Here is a 24295-nt window from a genome sequence, read left to right on the forward strand (position 1 = left end):
GTGGTTGGAGAAGTAGCATCCCTGGTAAAGATTGACGAGTCTACTAGACTGTGGGAGAACCTGGAGTTCGCCCGTTTGCAGGTTAGGTTACGCAAAGCATGCAAAGTGGATATGGTGAAGGAGTTCAGGATTAATGGGCAGGTCTGTAACATTGTCATTACAGAGGAGATATTCAGTAAAGAAAGAGGAGAATGTTCATGTCATAATGATCACTATGCATCATCCGATAGTATCTCGACATCGGATACCGTGGTGGAGGAAACATACCATTCTGGAAGGTCGTCCGACAAAGGGGACAAGTGCGGAGGCGTCGATTGCAGCGGGACGAGGATTTTGAGGTGGTAGGGCTGACCCAAACCTCGATACCAACAAATTGGAAGTTTTTAGAAAATAAGGCTGTAAGCGATACTGGGTGTCAGTCTAAAGGTGGGTTCTCTTTCCTTAAAATGGAAAAACGTGTGCAAGGAGGGTCTGAAGGAGGAGCACCTTTAGCTGCTGTTAGCCAAGTCAACGAAGCATGTAAGGTGTTTCAGGATTCGCTGGCCAACCTAATAGAAGGGGCCTATGGGTGCAACTTCTTAGCTAATGGGCCTAAGCAAGGTGAGGCCCAATCAACAATGAGAGGTACGGTTAGCAAAGAAGGAAATACAAGGGGCCCAATGTCAGGAAGCAAAGGGGGAAAAACGGTTATTCGTTGTGAGAAGGAAGGGCCCGCTACCATGGCTGCGCCAATTCCTCATCGTACAAAGGAAGATGGGGATCACCGTGTCGTGTTGCAAACGCAGGTGAGCGATTCTGATGTAAATCCATGCCATGCAATTCACTGTAGTAATGAGAGAGAGAGCTCATCTACGGGGAGCTCAGATCCTTAATCAAGCGGAAGTGTTAAGTGGTGCAAGACGACCAACGACGTAAAATCAATTGCAGAACACGACGCTTGTTCCAATGGAGAAGCAGGCTGCAAGTCATCACCGGAATTCTGTAGACTTAGGGCTACGCGGGGGTTAGGTACGCAAACTGCTCAACCAAAGTGGAGGTCGAATGGGGGAGTAGGATCACTCCATCATGGGGTAAACTCTTCCTCTAGGCTTAGCCACTGTTCCTTGGCGGATTCGAGTACAAACATTCATCACTGCAATGATCGGTTGAAGCTGGAAGTCAAGGATGCGGAATCAGTTCCAATTTGGGAGTTGGGACGCAATCTCGGTTTGGAGTGCTCAGGGGGCGAGGGGAATCTGGTTGGAGAACTGGATCGACTAGAGGAAAGGGATAAGGACGATAAAGAGGTATCTCGGGTGGGAAGTTTGAAGGAGTTACCATGATTATAATCAACCTCAATATTAGAGGGTTGGGAGGGGGGACAAAAGCAAGGTATTTTGGTCACCTTGTGTCTAAGGAGGGTGTTGATTTTCTCTGTTTGCAGGAAACAAAAACTTCCTCCTTCTCAGATGCCAGATGCTTTCTCTTGTGGAGAAGTTGTAACATTGGTTGGGTCCATCATGAAGGGACTAACGGGGCAGGAAGTATGTTAACAATGTGGAATAAGGAAGCATTCGAGTACGGAAGTCACGTTGTAGGGGTTGGCTTTATTGCTATAGTGGGCTATCACCTCATAGCAAAACGTCATTGTGTGGTGGTAAATGTTTATGCAGCGTGTAATTTACAGGATAAAATACTTTTGTGGGAAGCTTTAACGATACTCAAGCAATCCTACCAGAACTTGGCTTGGTGTTTATGCGGTGATTTTAATGTCGTAAGGAGGCCCGAGGAGAGGAAAGGGATTAGAGGCCATTCAAGCCAAAAGAAGAAGATTGAAGGGTTTAATAACTTTATTGAAACCAATGGTTGGATGGACATTCCCGGTGTAGGAAAAAAGTTTACTTGGTTTAAAGCGAACGACACAACAAATAGCAGACTAAATAGATTTGTGGTCTCTGAAGAGTGGCTTCAAATTTGGTTGGCATCCAAACAATATGTGCAACAGAGAGTCGTCTCGGATCACTGTGCTCTAGTCTTAAAATCATGCGTTAAAGATTGGGGGCCTAAACCTTTTAGAACCCTCGATGTATGGCTGAAGGAACCAGGGTTTACCGCAATGATAAAGGATAAATGGGAATCATATTAGGTGGAAGGTAATCGCATTTCCGTTCTTAAAGAAAAGCTGAAACTCTTAAAGGCTGATCTTAAAGAGTGGAACAAAAGTGTGTTTGGTTGTGTGGAATCTGATAAAAGACGTATTGAGATGGAAATTGAGAATTTAGATGGGGAGGATGACATTGATGCTTTAGAGGACGAGGGGAGGTTGAGAATGATGGATATGCTCAGTCAACTGGGGTTGGTTAATAGAAAGTTAGATTCCATTTATAGGCAAAAAGCAAGAGTGAATTGACTTAAACATGGGGACTTTAACTCCAAATTTTTCCATTCCGCGATTCGATGGAGAAGGCTAAAAAATGAGGTCAAAGGTGTTGAGGTTAACTCTCAGTGGTGTGAGGAACCGAAAGTTGTAAGGAGGGAAGCAAAGTTACTCTTTGAGAAGAGATTCATGGCTACGCAGGACTTTGGTGTACATTTAGGTTCGGTGGAATTCAGATCGTTGCCTTTGGAGGAAAGCAAAAATATGGTTGCCAGCTTCACTAAGGAAGAAGTGAAAAATGTTGTATGGGAATGTGGAGGATCAAAAAGCCCGGGCCCGGATGGGTTCAATTTCAATTTCATTAAGAGTTGTTGGGAAGTGCTTAAGGCAGATGTTATGGCAGCAGTGCAACTTTTTCATACCACGAGTTTTCTTCTGAAAGGTTGCAATGCTTCTTTCATTGCGCTCATTCCCAAAGTAAGTGATCCGTCTTCGCTCGATCAATTCAGACCCATTTATCTTGTTGGAGTAATCTACAAGATTATCACTAAAGTTTGTCAAGTCGTATGAAGAATATTATGCCGTTAATCATTGATGAATGTCAGTAAGCCTTTATTTGTGGTAGAGGATTATTGGACAATGTCGTTATGGCTAATGAGGTCCTCGAGGATATAAAGAGAAATGGGAAAAGCGGGGTGTGCTTCAAGGTGGATTTTGAAAAGGCATACGACTCAGTGAGATGGAGATTTTTGTTTGATATGCTCCACAGGCTAGGCTTCCATGACAAATAGATTTTGTGGGTTAAAGGGTGCTTGGTCTCATCGTCAGTATCTGTGCTGGTTAATGGGAGCCCTACGGAGGAATTCAAACCTTCCAGGGGGTTGAGACAGGGTGATCCAATGGCTCCGTTCCTTTTCTTAGTGGTTGCTGAAAGTTTAGCAGGGTTGGTCAGACAAGCGCTGAGAATGAATGTCCTTAGGGGTCTGAAGGTGGGAAGAAACAACGTTGAGTGTTGTTTGTTACAGTTCGCAGATGACACACTTTTTATGTGTGAGGATTCCTTTGATAGCATTTTTGCAATTAAGGCTATCCTTCGTTGCTATGAGATTGTATCGGGCCTGAAAGTCAACTTCCATAAGTCTAAGTTGTCCGGTATTAACGTGGACGGCTTTGCTATGACCACGTATGCTAAAACTCTGAATTGTAAAACGATGAAGCTTCCTTTCCAATATCTGGGGGTTGAGGTGGGTGGAAATCCGAGGAAGATACAGTTCTGGGATCCGGTAGTTAAAAAGGTCGAAGCCAAACTTAGCTCTTGGAAAAGGAGATTGCTATCAATGGCAGGGCGAATCTGTCTGTTAAAATTGGTGTTCATTGCCATTCCTTTGTTCTACCTTTCAATTTCCAAAGCTCCCGTAGCAGTGTACAATAAAATCAGTAGCATTCAGAGGAAGTTCTTATAGGCATGGGGAAAACAGAGCAAGTCGATATCTTGGGTTAACTGGGATAATGTGTGTAAGCCTTTAGAGTTAGGAGGCTTGGGGGTGAAGGAAATGAAGAACTTTAATGTGGCTCTCCTGGCGAAATGGTGATGGAGGCTCATGAGTAGTGAAGGAGGCAAATGGAAAGAGATTATCTCATCTAAATACGACACAATAGCAAAAAATATACAGCTTAGGTCGAAATACCAATCATGGTGCTGGAAGGATCTCACTAAAATTTGCGATGAAGGTGTAGAAGACGGTTGGTTCCAAAAGGCCATTGGGTGGAAAGTAGGAAACAGAGCCATAATGAGATTGTGGGAGGATTTGTGGCTTGGGAATGAATGTCTTAGATCGGCGTATCCTAGACTATTTTCCTTGTCACTTGACCAAGGTAAAAGTGTGGGGGAGGTAGGAGTATGGGAAGAGAATGGTTGGCGGTGGAATTTGAATTGGAGGAGGGACAGGTTTCAATGGGAGACGAATATGGAGGCAGCCATGTTGTTCAGACTAAGTACGGGTGCTTTGTGTAAGGATTCCCTTGACCAACTTCTATGGAAGGGGGACCAGAAGGGTACGTTCTCGGTAAAGTCAGCATATTCTATGTTGGATAATCACCAATGCTCAGCCGCAAGGGAATGTGTGTTTAATCTCCTATGGCAAGCGAAAGCCATGCCCAAAGTACTTACTACAACTTGGAGAATCCTCATTGATAGATTTCCTAATAGAGTTAATCTGTTTAGAAGAGGAGTGCCTATGACCTCAACCCTTTGTGCTCTCTGTAATCTGTTGGAGGAATCCTCTCAACACCTCTTCTTAGAATGCAGTTTTGCACAACAAGTGTGGTCCCGATGTTATAGGTGGATTGGTATTCTAGGTGTCCAAAATAAGGACCTCATGAACCACTTTATGAATTTTCATCTAACACATCTTTCTAGTCAACAGAATCAAATATGGTTAGGTTTTTGGGCGGCTATCGTTAACTGTATTTGGGAGCATAGGAACACAGTGATTTTTAGACAAGGGGTGCCTGACTCCGATGAGATTTTCCAGAACGCTCAGCTGCAGTCCTGGTTATGGTTAAAGTACAAAACATCTGATTTTTCGTACGCTTTCTCTAACTGGATTTTGTATCCAAACCAGTGTCTTCTCTTGGTTCGCTAAGTGGTTGGATTTCGAGTTGGAACATGTATGGTATAATAAGGTAGTGAGGTTGGTGCTTAGCAGGTATAAGGTGATCATTTTTCTGTCATCGGTAGTAGTCGTGTTTCGGGAGTTGGTCTATGAAAGCGGACATTTGTCCACAATTATACTATCATCTCTCTAATGTTAGACAAGTCTACGCTAGAATCATATTAATTTGACAGCAAAACGACAGCTATCAAATTTGGCGCCGTTGTCGGGGAATTCAATTTGATTTTGGTTATCAGGTTTTTCTTTTTATCTGCATAATTTTTTTTATTTTCCTAATTTTATTTTCTTCACATTTAACCTTTATTTTCTTCCTTTTAGTTTTTATTTATTTATTGTAGCAATAAAAAAAACGAAAAATAAAATAAAATAATAAAAAAATCTAATATTTAGGATATCTCTTACCTTTGTTTTATTTTGATTTGTTTTTATTTTCTTTCTATATATCTTTTATCTTTATTTTGTTTTGATTTGTTTTATTTTCTTTTTTTATATCTTTTATCTTTATTTTTTGTTTTTATTTTATTCCTTTATATCTTTTATCTTTATCTTATTTTGTCTTTATTTTATATCTTTTATGTTTTTAGTTATTTCTTTTATTTTGTTTTTGTCATCTTTATTTATTTCTGTTTTTGTTTTTGTTTACTGTTTTTATTTTCTATATTTTATTTATTTATTTATTTATTTTAACATAATTTTTTTTTCTCTAACTTTTTTTTAAGCATTAAGTGTAGCATTTGCATTAGTTTTTTTTTTTAGGATCTTGCATTTAGGGTAGACACTTCAGTTGCTACTCTTTGATTTTTTAATATTGAAAGCAATTCAGGGAAGACTCTGGCTAGGAAAGACTTGGTTTCTAAGTTTGTCCACTTGTGACTCACCTCTCTTTCCTGGGAGTTTACTTGGTTTGCTTTTCAATTTAAAAAAAAAAGAGTTTGCTCTAAGGCGTCTAATAGGTGTTGGTGTCCATAATATACATCCCCTGTTTTCAATTCTAAAATGGAACGGAAATTAGCTGAAGAAATTTACAATTATGATATTTATTATGAGCCATATTTGCAGCAACGTTCACAGTTTTATGAGCAGCCTCAACAACAATGTGAACCATATTTTCAACAACCTCAACATTTTAATCCATATTGTCAGTCGTCATATGAGCTACCTCAACAACAACCATATTATCAGCAATACTATTTTGATGAAAGTGAAACACCTTTTCAACCATTTTTTCAAACTGATAATATTACTCATAATCTTGAAGAGCCATCTTTAGAGGAGCTGGTGAGACAATTAATGGTAAATACAATCAAATCTCAGCAAAGCATAGATGCTACTCTATCAAAATTAGAAGAGAAAGTTGGTCAATTGACTAGACAATTTTAAGATATTTCTAAGCAAAGTTTGAATTCACATCATGATCCTAATTTAGATATAGAAAATTTTTCCAACTTTGATACAGGCTATACTTGTGATCCTGATATATGTGTTGAGATTAATTTTGCCATGCCTCCAGTTTCCATTTCGTTTGCAGGAATTAAACCTTTTCCAGACACTCCCGAAGTGCATATGACTGCTGAAGACATAGAGGATTTTGATGATACATGCGCAACATGTTCTGTGATGACCAAATGCATATCCTCTGATGATATAATTTGCAGTGCAGACACTGTTGATTTGCAGGTTGTTAGGATCTATGAACCATTACCAACTAATGTCCAACCTCCACTGATGGAGGAAAAATCATTGCTTAATCAAGAGGCATTAGACTCTATGACACATGCAGGTCTTGATAAAGAAGTTGTTGATGCTGCTATACTTGCCGAATCTACTGAAAAAGATTGCGCACTAGCAAATGGCTCTGACATAGTTTTGGAGGTAATACAAGAAGAGGAAGAGCAGGTGTTACCCATCCTTCAAGTAGACACTGCTAGTGGAGAAGAAGATGATATTATTCTTCCATCCTTAAAGCTTCAAAGAATACAACCTCCACTATTTAAGGTGAAGCCCATATCACTCATTCCATCATCTCCACTGGCTACACCTTCTACCATAATTGGAACGTTTGAAAGCAGCCTTTACCAGCCACCACCACCTCCTAACTTACATTTCATTCCATCTCCCACCCCAACTAGATTGTCTACCATAGCTAGACAGTCTAGCCTTAGACCACCACCCTTAGACGATCCCCAAACAGTTAACCATATTAGATCGTCTATGATGAATGAATTTTTGTCTTCCATATATACTCTAGAAAGTACCATCATCCATCAATGGAAGAAAATGTACCATTTCACCCGTCCTCCAGACCCACCGCATTTTCATCTATTAATTCAAGGCTTATTAGTCATAGCATGTTTGTTTCATAGTTTACCAATGTACTGCATGCCTTGGCAAGACCTTCCAGCAATCATCATCTTTGTGCTACACTATACGAAGGCCCTTGGATTATATTGTAGAGGAGATGGTTGAAGAGATTTGTTGCAGTTGCCACTTCCCTCAAGCTGAATGAGGGAGTACTTCTTCTCTCACTTTTATTATACACATTTATTTGTTGATTTTACATTGAGGACAATGTATGATTTAAGTGTGGGGGAGGAGAATCATAGTTTAGGATTTATCTTTTGTTGATTTATTTTTGTGTTTTTTGTTTTTTCTTTTAATTGTTTGAATTTCTTTTTGCTTTTGTTAATAAATAAGCTTTTTAGGATTGTCTAATGGCTGACATGTTTTATAATTCTTGAAAATCTTGGTTTCTTGATATTTTTTGTTTGGATTTTCTGAAAAATTGATAAATATAAGTTGGTTATGAGAAATTTTGGGTTGAATCTTTTGATAGAATGTCCCTAGTGAGTTTTGAGCCTTAATTGATATATAATTTAATACTCTTTTTAGTGTGTTTTCACTCATGTTTGCTTATACTCTAGAACTTAGCTTTATTCTTTGTTTTACAATTGTGATTTACGTGCATGAACTGATATGATAGAGGCATTCTTTGTTTAAACTAACCCACTAGCCGTATTAGCCTACCTTTATGATAATCCATTTGTTAACCCCTTGAGCCTATAACCTTTTTATTATTTTTAACCCTCATTACAAGCCTCAAAACAAGAAAAACCATGTTTGTCCCTACCTTAGAAGATAACGGAGCTTTGAAATCATTTGGGAATAGGTTTTTGAATAAGTGTGGGGGTGTATCTCATTTTCATAATTTACCTCTTCAGTTTTAAAGAAAAAAAAGGGTAGAAAAAAAAGGAATACAACAAGAAAAAGAAAAGCAAAGCAAAATAAAGAAAATAATAGTGGATCCTCTAATACATTGGATTGACTGTTTATTATATGAAAAAAAATTATGTCTTGAAATAAAAAGAGGAGTTGAATTGTCATAATACTTACACTTGTTTTTAGACCTATCCTCCATTGCTCCTTTGTTTTTCTATGGTTTTAAGTCTCTTTTCCCCTTTTACCTACCTTTACCTTAGCCTCATTACATCCCTTATGAAGTCCTCTTGATCTTTGATTGCATGTTTTTTTTCGGTTGTTGTGAATATTAGAGTCTTGCTAAGCATATGGTAGTGTTTGTCTGCATGGGTGCTGAGTGTAAATACAAACCCTAAACACTTGAGAGTAGGAGAGTGTCCAGTGAAGTTTTGTCAATTTTGATTCAACCTTTGATTTCAATTACCTACTTGTATATTAAAATATAGGAATTTCCATTCACATTTTTCTTGATTCCTTGATTTCTTGAAATTATATCATGTCTTTCATTATGAATTCTTAGAATTTTCTATTTGTTATTTGCACTGTTTTTCTTTTCTTTTTAAACCTTAGAGTGTTTTGCCCGAGAGTGCAAAAGGATAAGTGTGGGGTATTCAAATTTGATAGCTGTCGTTTTGCTGTCAAATTAATATGATTTTAGCGTAGACTTATCTAACACTAGAGAGATGATAGTATAATTGTGGACAAATGTCCCCAAGTCGTCTCCCAACGAATCCAATAGTAAAATCAGTTGATTAGGGTTTAAAATCTATCTGCAAGCAATAAAAGTTAGCAATAACAATAAAGATAAAAATGGGGGTTTGAGATAGTTGTGTAGAAAATATAAAAGAGATTGAAATAACAAATAAAAAGTGGTTGATCCCAAGTTCTTCCACCATTGAATTCTTCACAGGTTCTCTAAAGATTAATCTTTTCTCAATCCTCCAACAGAGCTAAACCAGATTGAACATGCGCCGATCTGATTCAACTGAAACTCACCAGTAAAGCATGCGTCTACTAGTTTAATCAATACCCACTTTGTTCCATGCGTATACTCCATGGGAATGCTTACCTCCTCTCTCTTAAATCATGCGCCCAAGAAATTTAATTAGAACAATACGAACTAACTAAGAAACCAAAGTTTAAGACAAGGAAGACTCTCAATCATGCGTTCAAGTACAACCTCTTACAAAAACTAGTTTTCCGGGAGATTAGACAATAAAAACAACTGCTATAGAGAATTAAAAATCGAAACTTTTATTGAACAAAACCTTAGAACTCAATGGAAAATTACAAAGGAATCAACCAAAAAGGTTTAGCCTTCCATGCGGAGGCAAAACAAAAGAATTACTAAGAGGAAAATAAACTAAGAAAACCCTATGAAGCTCTCTCTTCTCTCCTTGATGCTTGTGTCCTTTTATAGGCTTTTCTGCACCAAGGATCTTGGGAAAATATTGCAGTTTAGATTTTGTAAGCAGTTTCCACTTTCCATAATTCTTTTTATTTTGCAGAAGATTTGCTTCCAATTCTGTTTCTGGAATCTTGTAGCTTTTGTTTTCTCTTTCTTCTCCTCAGAATTTGTTTTCTGTTTTGGTTCAAGAAGCAACTTGGAATTTAGCATATTTGGCCCATTCACAAAGGTAGATGCTTCCTCTGGATAATTTACTCTAAAAACACAAAATTAACAATAATAATAGTTAAAGCCCAAATAAACCCAATTATAAGAATATTAATTAAAACAATGGATTTATTTATTATTATAGTCCAATAATCTATGAATAAGGCTAGTGAGTGTGAATAAATATATGCTCATCACTTTCTCTGACTGGCTTTTGTATCCGAACCAGTGTCTTCTCTTGGTTCGCTAAGTGGTTGGAGTTCGAGTTGGAACATGTATGGTATAATAAGGTAGTGAGGTTGGTGCTTAGCAGGTATAAGGTGATCATTTTTCTGTCATCGGTAGTAGTCGTGTTTCGGGAGTTGGTCTATGAAAGCGGACATGGTTCCCCCCTAGGTCAGGCCCTGTGGTGTTTTTGTAGAAGCAAAGGAATTCTGGTGCTAATTTAATCTCTAGACAGACCATATCTGCTGTGACCATATTTCTTGCTGCTTCGACAGAGTTTGTTTTGCGGGATCGGTAGGGGTGTGGTAGGAGTGTGATGTGGGCAAACCCTCTTGGCAGGCTTGATCATCTACAAATAAGGTCCATGTTCGGTTTTATAGAGGGGAAGACTGCATCATGTAACCGAGAAGACGCAGTTCATTGTGTTAGACGCTTCTCTCCTTGTCATGGGTCTGGAAAAGCAAAGCACCCTTTACATCACAACGGCTTCTTCATAGGGGAGGGGTTGTTTTCCTTTGCACCTGTATGTTTGGTTACGTGAGTTTTTACTGGGACATGCTTTGTCTAAGGTGGAAATATTGTATACCAGTTATTTATCCATATTGGGGAGGTGTAAACCCTTGCAAGGGGGTGGACCACCGTTTCTTTATTGGTGGTGGTGCTGCTAAGGCACATATAGTGTGTTTCGGGGTTGTCATATTTGATGAATGGGCGTGTTGGACCTGGCACAAAATTTTTGTGCAACAGCTACCAGAAGGCTGGAGCTAACGTTTATTTTGAAGTTGTGCAGGTATAGTGATGGTCAATTATAGGGCTGAAGGACTGGTTTCCCTCTAGAAAGATGATCCACTGGCTGCTGCTAGTGTGCTGCCATTCCCGGGAATTCGTTTTTGGGCACATTTGTGTGCTGCCGAGACCTGTAATACCAACAACTGAATAGCAGAAACAAGGGAATGACTGGTGGTGACTGCTCAAAATGCTACAAAACACTGAATTCTATAGCCTTCAGTGGGGATCCATATTTTTTGGAGCCTTTTTGGAAGAAACATGCCAGAATGAGTGCTATATTAGTATCAGGGTGGCACAGAATGGGTTATACTTATAGTGATGGATCATACATCTCACAATTATTGGTGGACCATATCCAAAAACTTCATGACATAGTTGGAAATGCAATCACAGAAGGAAAACACATTGTATTTGGAAGTGGCTCAACACAACTCCTAAATGCTGCAGTTTATGCCTTGTCTCCTGATACTTTTTCACTATCTCCAGCAAAAGTAGTAGCCACTACAAAACACTGAATTCTGCAGCCTTTAGGTTTTTTTCAGTTTTGTCAGGCTATATAGATTGTGAGGATGATGGAGGTCTTGTGGTTTGTGGGGATGCATGATGGCGTTGTTGCCACAATTTGTTTTAGTTTTATTAGTGTTTTAGAGGTAAGGTGTTTTTTAATGCTAGTTTTTGTAGCGTTTTATAGGAAACAGTTCGATCTCTCCTCCTTTGAGGGTGTTTCGTATAAAAGGGTTGGGATACCCCTTTGTATCTCCTTTAATTTTAATTTCATTCTTTGCTGATAAAAAAATAATAATTATAAATTGTATAAATTAACAATAAATATTTATGTGCACAAATATATTTCAAATTTTTTTGGGAGCAAGAAGATGTTTTTCATGACTGATTCAAAATAATTTGTTTCTTATTTCTATAATCATAATAAAAATTTATACAATAAATTTAAATTTTTAAAAAATTATTGTATTTATCTTTTTTAAAATTGTGTTAAAACCATACAAAAATTTTCAGAAATTCAACAAATATTTTTTGAATTAAACACTTCACCGATAAGTGTCCTACGAGGGTCGAACCGATACCTATGTCTGACACGGATACGTCATTTAAAAAAGTGTCCAAGCCTCATAGCTGATAAGTCATTTGCTTTTGGAGTTTACTAAACCCTAGTAAATTTTCACGATTATTAAAAAAAATCTACAGTAAAATTAATGTATTTTAATTTCTTATTTACTTTTTTACATTTCGTGTTTTCTTGACACTAACATTTTTAACCAAAGTTTCGCGGCATAGTCAATACTACCCCTTTTAACCTAAAATTTTGGAGACATAGTGTCAAAACGGAGTACATCTATTCATAATTCAAAAAACACTTTTCATCGAGTTCCTTTGAAGAATTTTTGTTACAAAGATTTCTCTATTAGGTTTCCATTTGGTAATTTTTTTACCCTATTTGATTTCTGGTTTCTTTCACAATTTTTCAAATATACCTTTGACAGTTGTAGGAGTCAAGTTGTAGGAGTCAATCAATATCAGTTTACAAGAAAGCTATCAACCAAATTCAAAATCCAACATATCATACATGAGCTAATAGAATGAACACATCAATAGTCTCAAACAAAATCCTCAATTAAAATCCCTGAAGTAAACCCTACTTCTAAGCTTTTGCAGGATAGGGTTTCATGAGCTACCGTCGATATCTCAAAAAGAAAGCCTTCCCCTCTAGTTCACAGCGGCGCCGCCAGTTCTCTCACTCCGCAACAAAACCACATCCGTCGTACCGTGAAACTACACCGCCGAAGCTGAACCCTAAAACTTCAGGGTAACGATGCAGCACGACGAGGTCATATGGCAAGTTATCAGGCACAACCATTGCAGTTTCTTGGCCAAGTAAACAGTTCCCTAACTTTTTTTCAAGATTTTCTTTCAGATATATGATTTTGTTTTATTAATGTTGCTCTTACGAGCTCAAACTAATTGTTCACTTTTTTTTTCTCGTAGAATTACGACGGGAAATTTTTGTAGAAACCCTTACAACGTTACTGGGGTTTGTAACAGAAGTTCGTGCCCTTTGGCTAATAGTCGCTATGCCACTATTCGAGATGAGAATGGTACTTTTATTTACAAACATTTTTTTTTTGCCTCTTTAGGCTAGGTTTTGTTTTCGCTAGAGATTGATGCTATGCACTATGTAGTAGTGCTGTTTAAGTCGCTTGAGTTATCATTTTGTTGGTACTATAATGTCTTATAGTCCTGTTTGGATGAATTTCTGGAATTTACAGAAGGTAAAATCGACTTATGTACTTCGGTTTATGGAGAAGTTAGATAGGAGAGTTTTTATGAAAGTTGTAGTGTGTTGAATGTTGATTTTTTTTCTCATTTTCTTCTCTGGCAAGTACTTGTTGAGAAGTTTATCCAAACATTTCTATAGTTTATAGTAAGCTTCACCGTAAAGCTTATTGAAATTTGTTAAAAAGAGTTTGTGCCAGCCACTTTCATAATTTTAACCAGATAGCTTCAATTTTCTGCATAACTACCGAAGATAAATTTAACTAAGCTCATATATGCTCCTCTGAACACCCCTAAATGGCTATCTTCATGAATGACAAGTCCATAAATGGGGAATTCATGAAAAGGCAAAATATGCTAATAATCATAATTTTTCTTTGGGTGTTGCAGGAGTGTTTTATCTTTACATGAAAACTATAGAAAGAGCTCACATGCCGAAAGATTTGTGGGAAAGAGTAAAGCTGCCGAGGAATTATGAGAAGGCACTTGAAGTCATAGACAAACATCTGGTACTGATGATATATGTAGTCTTTCGCATATTTAAGTATTCAACATTTTACTGGTTAGTGGTTGTCAAGAATGAATGTGTGTTTGACCTTTCTGAATTGGCAGATGTATTGGCCCAAGCTTCTTATACACAAGATAAAGCAACGATTGACTAAAATGACCCAAATGCGGATACGTATGAGAAAACTTGCTTTGAAGACGAGGTTTGAAATCATACTCTCATATTTAGTTTGTTTTATCATGTTTACCCGTACATATTTTTTATATAAGTAGATTGTGCTCCAGATGCTCTAATTTTCGTATCACTTGAATAACTAGTCTGATAAATGCATTTTTGCATGTGTGAAGGAAAATTAATTCCGTGAAGGAATAAAATTGTCATAGAAGAATTTTATCACATGGAGTAAAACCTCAATACCCTTCCGTATTACATGTGATTTTCAATAAATGTGTTGCTGATTGTATAGATTTTGGGCTAAATTTGGTTTGTTTCTTGAAATAAAGGAAACCAGACTAGCAAAGTAAATGTTTGGCTATTGCTGTCATCATGCTTAACTCAGCTGCTGAAAATCCATTTTAGGGAAAATAACACATTATATTGTTTCAGCTTAGGGAAAAAAATGGATCTTCCACCTGTAGATATAATTTTATAACCTTCTCAATTTTAATTTTTACCCAATATTTTAAAATGTTTGTTAGGATTTTGGTAGTTTGACATGTAATTGCATTCCAAACTTCTTCAAAATGAATTCTGTGGAAAATTAATTCTTAGATGATAAGTTTATAAAAGAGGGGAGCTTATCTGCTTAATGAGAGGCAAATCACACTAGAAAGAAACTGTCGCCCTATATTCTTAATTGCTATTGATTTCTGTTTTTCAGGTTTTTCCCTCTTCTCTCTGTTTAGTTCCTCATATTTGTTTAATTATGAAACACTTATAAGAAATCATTTACTTGTATATTGTAATGCACCAATCAAACCATGTTTATTTAGTCAATTTATGTATTTAGAAATATAGGTCCCATGGGATTTGTTTTTTGTATTGAAGCATTTTGAGTATTTAGTAATCAATTATTCTATTTTTATCTCTCATCTTTTGAGCGCTAAATTATCAACAGCAAAATTAGTTAGTTAGTAGTAATCCCATTTTATTTGAGGATAAATTCCTTTTTCCAGAATTTAAATTGGAGTTCATTTGAATGCTGTGACTTCATATGTATTCTGTTACGAACCAAGAAAACGCACCCAAAGATAAGTCAACAACACAGAAAAACTACTGAATAACCTCTGTATTATTTCTACTGAACTTTACACTCGGAACATTCACTAAGAAAACGATTATTCCTTTTACACAAGACTTTCCCTGTCTACAAAACTGTATTAAAAAAACGTAACCCCTTTACTAAACCGGTTGGTAAAGACTAACCCTGCCCAACAACTAACCGCCACCTTACCCTTTATTCTTAACATTTTTCCTATAATATACCTTCCAAGTCCTTCCCTTATTTTGTGTCCTAACATATTCTTCTTGTCTGTTATTTATGCACATGTATGTATGCATTATTTTGAATACGATTTTATGTTTAAGGTGCGATCATACATTGTGTTATATTCATGCGACAAATTTTCTTATCTTTTATCTATAGTTCTATATTTAAGCTGATGTCTCTATTAAATGTTAATAGCAATTTATCATATTATTTATTGTGGTTGCTGTTTTACAGGGAGAAAATAATGACAACTCCAAGGAAAGAGAAAAAGAGAGAGTCTCGAAGAGAAGAGAAGGCTGAAAAAGCAGCTCTGTTAGAAAAGGTTATAGTTAATCCTACTGTTACCCATACACATTGAATTGTATGTTGTTTTCACTTTTCACTTTACTCATTGTTGCTTTTCAATATTATGTAGTCTATTGAAAAAGAGCTTTTAGAACGCCTTCAAAAAGGAGTTTATCAACAAAGTGATATATACAATTATCCGCTTGAAGAGTACAATAAAGTTCTTGATATGGAGAATCTTCAACTTGATGATGAAGAGGTTATCTACCAACCCATTTTTTTTGTCTGTTACCAATCATGTTTCAGTAAAAAACTATTTCAAATTGAACCCTTTCTAATGTATTTAATCTATCAATTTGTTTATTTTTTGTTTTTGGAATGGACAGGAACCAGAGGTAGAATATGTAGAAGGATATGATGAACTTGAAGAGGAAGAAGATATTGAGGATTTTGGTGGTTTTGCAACTCATAGGTCACCGGGTAATTATGTGATGAAGAAAATGGTCAAATTTAGTTTAGAGGCTTTGGAACATGCATTGACTATTTTTGACATGTTCAAATAGTGAATTATGTTCCCATTTTTGTTTTAAAACTTTGCTTACTACAGAAGGAATTTGCTTTTGCCTGATTGAAACCCAAATTCAAGGATTCTGACATGCATGGTATGATAGGATAGTATAATCTTTAGTTTAGTTTCAACTCGAAGTACTGAAAATTTCAGATTAGAATTTTTTTGGCTGCATAATTTTTTTTAATAATTTTTTTGTTTTCATTTTGTCTTGGTTTGAGGCAGGAATAAGATCTTCGAATTCTTTTTCATTTTTAATCACAAACTTATGGTAATTATGATGATAAAAGGAATTTTTTAATACAATGTTTACTGATCTACAATCACATCTTTACAAACTTAAGTCCCGCCCTAATAGAAGAAACAATAATTAGCTGTCACATACAATGCTGGTTTCTGCTTGGCTAGAATTTGAAATGCTCAGTTGTGTGTGATGTTTGTGTTATGTGTTGATTATTTCACTAATGGTTGGATGAGAGCCTTTCTTATTGAGAAGGAATCTGTGTATTCATGAGTTTGAAAAAAGTTCCAAACTGAAACATTGGAAAAGCAAAAGCATGACAGGGTACTTACCTATGCAGCCAGAAGCACTGATGATGAAGAGGATGATGAAGAGGAGGATGATGAAGCAGTTGATCAGAGTAGAGCAAAAAGGAAAATGATTTTAGCTTCCAAGAAACTTGAGAAGAACGGCCTTGATTCTAAATCAAAGAAGACAAGGGTCCTTGTTGAGGTAATTATACAATGTTTCCTTCTATGAAAAGAATATCAGCACTTTAAATGCTATTTGATATAGTAATTATATGAATTGCTGTCTGTGAACATCTTACCCTAGAGGAACTTTTGCATACAATAATTTCAATGATTTTTTCAAACAAATGATGCCACCGACTGCAATTTCATTACTCTGGACTTTCAAGATAGACTGTTAGAAAGTGGAAACCTTTTTGATCTTCCGAGGCTGAAAATAGAGCCAATGCCTCTATTTTTGGAAATTAGTTATGAGCAAAGCTAATCCAATTTTTTCTTCAATAATGTTATAAGTGCATGTCTAATCTATGTGATGAGTATTACAGACAATAATGTCAATCAAGTCTTTGTCGATATTTTCCCTTCTTGCTTGATATTACCTAGTTTTTGTTGGTTTTGGTTTGCCAAAGCCATTCTAAAAGTTATGACGATGATTTTGACACATGTTGTGATTTTTTTGATTAACATGCATTTATGTTTAAAAAGTACGGCACTCATTAGCTCCATTCCATCTTTGAAGTTTAGAAGTAACGTTTAGTTGCAAGAAACTGCTAAAGCGAACTGTATGAGTGTCAAACAGTGTTGAATTCAGTGCATTCCATATTTTAGAGAGAATTTCTACACTATGACGTTGATTGAGTTTTATTAGAAGGTGAACTCTAAGCATAACTTAACAATTGAATTGACTTGCATTGAAAATTGAATAACTCTAAGCATAGAACTGACTTAGAAAATTGAATTGCATCTACTTACATATTATAATTTAAATATATCTCTAGTTAATGAGATCTCTAACACCTCTCGTCGATGATGTACAAATACTTTTAAGTGGTCCGATAGTGGGTAAGAGTATAGGTCTAACAAATTTTCCTAGGATAGACTTTACTACCATCTTAGAAATGAACTCTACAGAATTGGCTTGGAATGTGACATATTGCTTGTCCATATGTGATCTCGAAAAAGTTTACAGATGAATGAAGTACTTAAATTAGTTTTTGGTTCAACATCTGATATTGCAACCTTGATTTTCTTTGGTCTCAGGTTGAGCAAGAGGATGCTGATGAAAGACAGAGGGTGGTACAATAGTTGTATTTACCGTTTTTATGGACAGAAGAAAACTACTATAGCAAAAAACGCAATTTTGATTGATGAGTCTTTTAATTTTTTTCCTATCCATATAAAAGTTATATACAATTTCCATTTCCCTTTTCAATTTATTTAATGTTTGTTTTGAATGAGTTCTGGCAAATGTCATAAAGTGTAGTCTAGTGTGGTTTTAGAGACGGAGCATTTAATCGAGCATTAATCGTGACTGATAATTTTCTTGTGTCACGCTGCTCAGCAAGGTTTTCGAGGCCTTTGTAAGTTTTAAGAAAGTTAAGCACATTGTATATTTTTTTCCTCAAACTGATTTTCACTTGCAGTTGCTTTGCTTACACCTTACATTACAAAAATAGGTTGCGCGACGTGAAATTCAACAGTAAAATATTCATTTGCCAATGGGTGTTACACTCGTGCAACAACCATAAGTCATCAACTTTTGATTGCAACCAATTTGATGATGGACTTGCATTTTTTTTATGAAGATTTTTTGTTATTCATACATACCACTCACATACATTAATCATTATTAGGTTCTAACTACTTGATATCATTGTTCTTTTAACATGGCAACACTCATAAATTGCAATGAAGTTTGTTGTTCAATCTTGAATGCAGATTTTAATGATAATGAGAATAAATATATTCGATGATCATCCAATTGAAGTTTGTGCCACTGATTTTTAGGTAGTAAATTGTTCTTTAGTTTTACTTGTAACATAGGAAGGTTTAATTAGTTGTATTATTTACAAAAATAACTTTATATTTTTCCTGCATTAGTCATTATTTGTTATCACCCCCAACACAATCTATTTTATCTTGCCTCTATTCAAAAGTAACACCTTGTTCAAAATCACATTTAATAGGTTGACTAAGTGACCACCTTAATGACATCAAGTATTGCATAAAACCATATTTAGGTACTTTCACTCTTACAATTGTATTTTTGTGTGAATAGTACAAATAATTAATACGTTGTATGTGATTGTTTGAAAGAATTTGTTTCTCTCACAAGAATGGTTGATCAATGTTACCCCATAAGCTAGGTGAAGAAACTATTATGTAAAGCCTTAATGAAAATGTGAAATGTGAAGAAAGGGAGGAAGAGAACGTGAGTGTTTTACATTATAGTTTGTCAACAAAAAGTATGGTCTCACATGTTCTTGAGAAATATTGGAAAGAAACCAGTTGGATGCGAGAAAATAACTTGCATGAAAAATTTACGACAAAGACATATAATTTACGTTGAAGAAAATAAACTTACATGAAACATACATAATGAATAATCATTTGAATAAGTTCATTTCATCTCCATATTCAAAAGTAATAAGACCATTCAAACTCTTAATCAATCATTTGACAAGAATTAACTATAATCAAAATTAATCAAAGTCTCAACAGATAAAATTGACAAAACTATAAACTTAGATTCTTTCTTATAAAATTATTTATTCAGATAAGAAAAAAAAATTAATTTTTTTTCTTCTACTCTATTAGAAAACTTTCAGATATAATTTACTGAGTTATCTTTTAGGTAAATAATTGGTTCAATAGAACAACTATTAACATATTTTGTTTTTATTATAATAAGAAAAAAAAAATAATATAAATTTCGTTACTTTCATTTTACCTCCGTTAATGGTTTAGGGTTTATGATCATGTGTTAGGGTTTTAAGTAGTTACTAATATGTTTATTAAGGAAAAATTATCATTAATGTGCAATAAATATTAAAACTAAAAATTTTAAATTTATTAAGAAAAAACAAACGATAGATTTAGTGCGAATTCAAATTTTGCCATAGCATATGAATGAGTTAGGGATGTAGAGAAAAAATATATTTCTTATGCTACTTATTTAGTTAATGTTTTGGTGATTAAGCATACAACAAATAAGAGAGATTAAAGCACTGGAGTTCGAAATGTCCATGGATATGCCACTACATTTTAGATATTAATTTTTTAAAGTTCCAACAACAAGTCGTTGTAGTATAGTGGTAAGTATTTCCGCCTGTCACGCGGATGACCCGGGTTCGATCCCCGGCAACGGCGAAATGCTTTTGTATTTTTTAAGTTAGATTAAAAAAAGCACGTTTGATTCTATAATTTTTCGGAGAAGTTTCAGCTTTTTGGTATTGTCATTATTGGGGAACTGGTTATTCTTATTAGAATATTTGTGCATTACTGTTGCTACTAAGATCGAGCCAAACGCACTTACTGGATTTAAAATGACTTTTTAATCAAATTTTGAAAAATCGCGTTTGATTCCATAAGTTTGTCAATATTGGGGAACTGGTAATTCTTAGTAGAACAATTTTGTGTTACTGTTAGAATCGAGCCAAACGCGCTTAGTGAGTGCAAAATGACTTTTTAATCAAATTTGAAAAAAAACAAAAAAAGCAACAAAAGCAACAAAACGCCGTTGCCGGGGATCGAACCCAGGTCATCCGCGTGACAGGCGGAAATACTTACCACTATACTACAACGACTCCATATCTCTAATTTAAAACCGAATATATGTGACAATTCGCATTCAATAGAAAAGTTGTGAACCATTTATGCTTCATTCTATGAATTAAATGTTATACAAACATGTTTTCTATCCTTAAAAATCACGTTACATAATCTCTTAAAGCATTGGGAAGAAAAACTTTAATGTTAGTATAATATATAAATTCATGAAGTCAAGTATGAGAAAATAACGTCATGCATGATAGACTTAGATATATATATAAAAAAATGTAACAAATTTCATGCAATTTAATAGCACCATTATTAAAGATGTACTTCATTTTATTTCCTATGATTGTCTTTCCTTCATCATATCAAGTTATGATATTGCAGAAAAATATCTTCTTGTTAGAGCAAAAATTATGTTAAGAACTAACTTTTTTAAATAATATTATATTTCAGTTAGGAAGGAGTATTTATAAAATTTCATCAATTTAAAGATTATTTAAGATACAGGTGATATATTAATCAATTATTCTTCATTCTATATTTAAGTTTGTATCATTGATTGTGCTCGAATTCTAATTTTGAAAAAGTTAGAAAATGATATTAGGATGAAAAGAACTTGTTGCCAAAGAATCTTTGATAAATGAACAAGATAGTTGGTTTAGGTTTTGTATAATTGATTTTGATCAAATTTTAATTTTGAAAAAGTCATAAAATATATTAAAATGTGTTTTGAGTAGGTATAAAAATAGATTTTAGTTTATTAAATGTGAGATCGACTTATTGAGTTCATAATCATTAATGAAAAACAATGATAATGAAATCTTGAATCTGAGTATGGGAGAAATAAGGTTCAAGAGTTTGAGAGAGTCATAGATAATATAAAAAGAGGATATTATAATGAATTAAACAATAAATTATTTGTGTGAAAAAATAAAGAAGATATTGTTCTTTTGAAGAATAAAAAAAGAAGTTACAAGAAATAAAAAGTGTACAAAATATAATATTCTTGTGTGTCTTGCATTTCTTTTTCAATCTAATTCATACAAAGAAAAATCCAAAATTGGTTTATTCGTACACTTTCTTAAAAAATCAAACTTGTATGAAAATAAACATAAAATACTTCTTTTAAACTCTAGTTGTTTTAATGAAATTTATTGTTTTAATTAGTTTAGTTTTTTATATTATTTTTATTTCACCTAAATTGAAAGTCTTAAGATTACCATTCTAAATTAAAAAAAAAGTTACAATTTTGTATTTATTTTCTATTAAATAAAATTATACACTAAATTTCACGGAAAATACAATGAATAGAACTTACTACAAAAGAATTTTTGGTAGAAAAAATTATTGAATACGGGCTTAATGGCTACTTTTTTTTATATGATTAAGATGACTCTTGAAGGTATGGGGTGATTCAACCTAGTTTAAAGAAAAAGATAAATTCTCGTAGTTGATATTTGAGTAAGAATTAATGCTATATAGAAAGATTTACAATAATATTAATTATCTTAAGATTTTAGTTAAAAATATTGTTATGTTATCTCATTCATGATGTCAACCATTAATAAATATATCTATGATACGTTATACTCTTCAATTACTTATTACAAATAATATAAAATGAGGTAAATAATAGAATATTGAAGAGCCTTAATATCTATCTTTCCATTATTTCTCTATCTAATATATTTAAGTGATCTTATCTAAAGTTACATAAAGGCAAATTGAGGCTAAAAAGCAAAGGGGTTTACTATTTGAACTTTGTAGAATACACAATTAATAGTAATCAAATGTATGAGTTTTTCTGCATAATAATAAACTCTTTAAATCAAGCTTAGCTACTTTTATTAGTGAGGTTGATGCTAAATGTAAAAAATAAGAAGCCAATTTTCTCTTTGAAAACATAAAGTATTTTTATGGGAATGAGATAGAATTGTTTGAGGTGAACAAGTTGTTTTGGAAAGTTGACCTTTTTATGAAAGAATTACCGAGTTTTGATAATGAAGATAAATGGTGATCCATTTGCGAAAGATTTTACGATGCTCAAGTCAATAAGATTCTCCGACGCTCAAGTCATTGGTGTGATTCAAGTTTGGGGGAAGTTAGTAAAACAGGGGAGCATAAGGACACAATTCAAAAGGGGGTGTGATTCATGTTGTTAAAAAATAAAATAAAAAAACAAAAAACAAATAAAAAAAAGTTGAAATAAAATAAGTTCGGGTAAGATGATATTTGATTTTAGTCTAATTTTCATATTGAAATAGGTAGAAGGCTAAGTTTATGAGTTGATCTAATTGATCTTTTTACTCATCTTAACCTAGCCACAATACAACCCATAAAAGTCCTTGTAATGATTGCATGCTTATGAAAATTCTTGGCTCTTCAAACAAAAAGCAAAGTTGAATGTGGAATTAGTGGTGGAAGAGAGAAAAACACACATCCTTGTACACTAGTGTGCTTAAGTGAAACACTTATCCTAGTGGTGAATAATTCACTTAGTTGATCTATTAGAAATCATATTATTTCTTTTTGTCTTTTTTAACATTAGGTGTAAGCTTATTTTTGTTTAGCCTAATGTTATCTTTGAAGTTATCATTTACTTGATATGGATTTAGGTCTAATCCTCTATATGGTTGATTACAACAATCTAGAGATTGTAACAATTTTTTAGAAATTAATTGTATTTGATAGGTATAATTACCTTATTCGTCCCTACATTTAAGGGCAATAGTCAATTTAGTATAGTGGTTTTTAAAGAAATCAATTTGGTCCCTATGTTTCTTAAAATGTATCCAAAATGGTCCTTTCCGTTAAATCCTCTCTTACAGCGTCAACGTCAATGACCGGCTTATGTGGCAGAGAGAAGGGGAATTTGGTGTACTGTGAGGTGCGACATGTCAACTGAGGTGATGGTTACATTAGTTTAGTGAAAATTGAAATAGGGGTTAGGATTTTTTTTTATTTTGAATTGGGGGTTACGAATTTAGCGTTTCTGAAAAACTAGCTTGCAGAACTTGATTTTTCTCTGCCATTGCAGAACTTGAGTGTCCTTTGAGGGGTGGAAAGAAGTTGGGTAGGGTATTGCATAGTCATTGTTCCACGAGCTTGCTTCAACTGCTAACATGGACATGTTCATGGATTCAGGAAGAAATCTGAACTTACTACTCCAATAGGACTCCTCATGGCGTTGTCTCCTAAAATCCCAAGCAATCCTCCCATAAATGAGGAAATGGTCTCTCCCCCACATTTTGTTCCACTCAGGTCTGTTTGCAAGCCATTGGAGAAGATCTCGAGCAGAGGAGTCTCTGTCTGTGAGATTAGAGAGCAAGAGGAAACAACTAACGTCAAGACCATCATAAAAGGGGACAAAGATTGCAGAGGCTAAGGAAGAATCATTGGTCAAGCAGAGATATTTGGTCATCCTGTTGTGAAAAATGACCTCCAACAAGAACTGGTTGGTGACATACCAAGTGTTGTTGGTTAAAACCCCTTGTTAGTGCCTCTGGTAAGGGAGTGACAATTGTGAGACCCTAAATTTGTAACCCCCAATTCAAAGTAAAAAATCCTAATCCCTATTTTAATTTTCACTAAACTAATGTAACCATCCACCTCAGTTGACACACCACACCTTACATAAACCAAATTTTCCTTCTCTCTGCCACATAAGCAGTCTTTGACGCTGTAAGAGGGGATTTAACGGAAAGGACCATTTTAGATACATTTTAACAAACATAGGGACCAAATTGATTTTTTTAAAAACCATTATACTAAATTGACTATTGCCCTTAAATGTAGGGACGAATAAGGTAATTATACCTATTTGATAATTACATACGCGCTAATGGTATGTCATTAGGCTATACATCACTCGATAAACTATGTTTTGAGATACCAACAAAAGGGAGAAAAAAGGAGAAAGATGGATGTAAG

At 34.7% G+C, this 24295-nt stretch overlaps 1 protein-coding gene and 2 non-coding genes across 4 annotated transcripts; 2 read left to right on the plus strand and 1 right to left on the minus strand.

The window, feature by feature from the left end:
• Positions 1-12231: 12231 nt before the first annotated feature.
• LOC137819025 (uncharacterized) lies at positions 12232-18042 on the plus strand. Of its 2 annotated transcripts, XM_068622727.2 has the most exons (10): positions 12232-12353; positions 12590-12808; positions 12920-13029; positions 13598-13716; positions 13820-13917; positions 15439-15526; positions 15620-15748; positions 15876-15969; positions 16639-16790; positions 17849-18042. In XM_068622727.2, the coding sequence occupies exons 2-10, from the start codon at positions 12747-12749 to the stop codon at positions 17891-17893; spliced, it is 897 nt and encodes a 298-aa protein (XP_068478828.2). In that variant the 5' UTR covers positions 12232-12353; positions 12590-12746; the 3' UTR covers positions 17894-18042. The 2 variants fall into 2 exon arrangements, with proteins under 2 accessions (XP_068478828.2, XP_068478827.2); XM_068622726.2 differs by lacking the exon at positions 12232-12353 and having other exon boundaries at positions 12370-12808.
• A 1843-nt stretch (positions 18043-19885) lies between these two features.
• TRNAD-GUC (transfer RNA aspartic acid (anticodon GUC)) lies at positions 19886-19957 on the plus strand. Its single transcript has one exon. It is a non-coding gene; the product is annotated as a tRNA-Asp (tRNA).
• A 365-nt stretch (positions 19958-20322) lies between these two features.
• Positions 20323-20394, minus strand: TRNAD-GUC (transfer RNA aspartic acid (anticodon GUC)). Its single transcript has one exon. It is a non-coding gene; the product is annotated as a tRNA-Asp (tRNA).
• Positions 20395-24295: the final 3901 nt, after the last annotated feature.

The sequence above is a fragment of the Phaseolus vulgaris genome, chromosome 10 (assembly GCF_051622355.1).
Source record: "Phaseolus vulgaris cultivar YP4 chromosome 10, ASM5162235v1, whole genome shotgun sequence".
NCBI lineage: Eukaryota > Viridiplantae > Streptophyta > Magnoliopsida > Fabales > Fabaceae > Phaseolus > Phaseolus vulgaris.

What these genes read in the sequence shown, in the direction of transcription:
- LOC137819025 (XM_068622727.2), top strand. Translation starts at nt 12,747, where the DNA reads ATGCAGCACGACGAGGTCATATGGCAAGTTATCAGGCACAACCATTGC. An exon ending in TTCAACTTGATGATGAAGAG is followed by an intron (nt 15,749 to 15,875) that starts GTTATCTACCAA and finishes TGGAATGGACAG; the next exon opens with GAACCAGAGGTAGAATATGT. An exon ending in TGCAACTCATAGGTCACCGG is followed by an intron (nt 15,970 to 16,638) that starts GTAATTATGTGA and finishes TTACCTATGCAG; the next exon opens with CCAGAAGCACTGATGATGAA.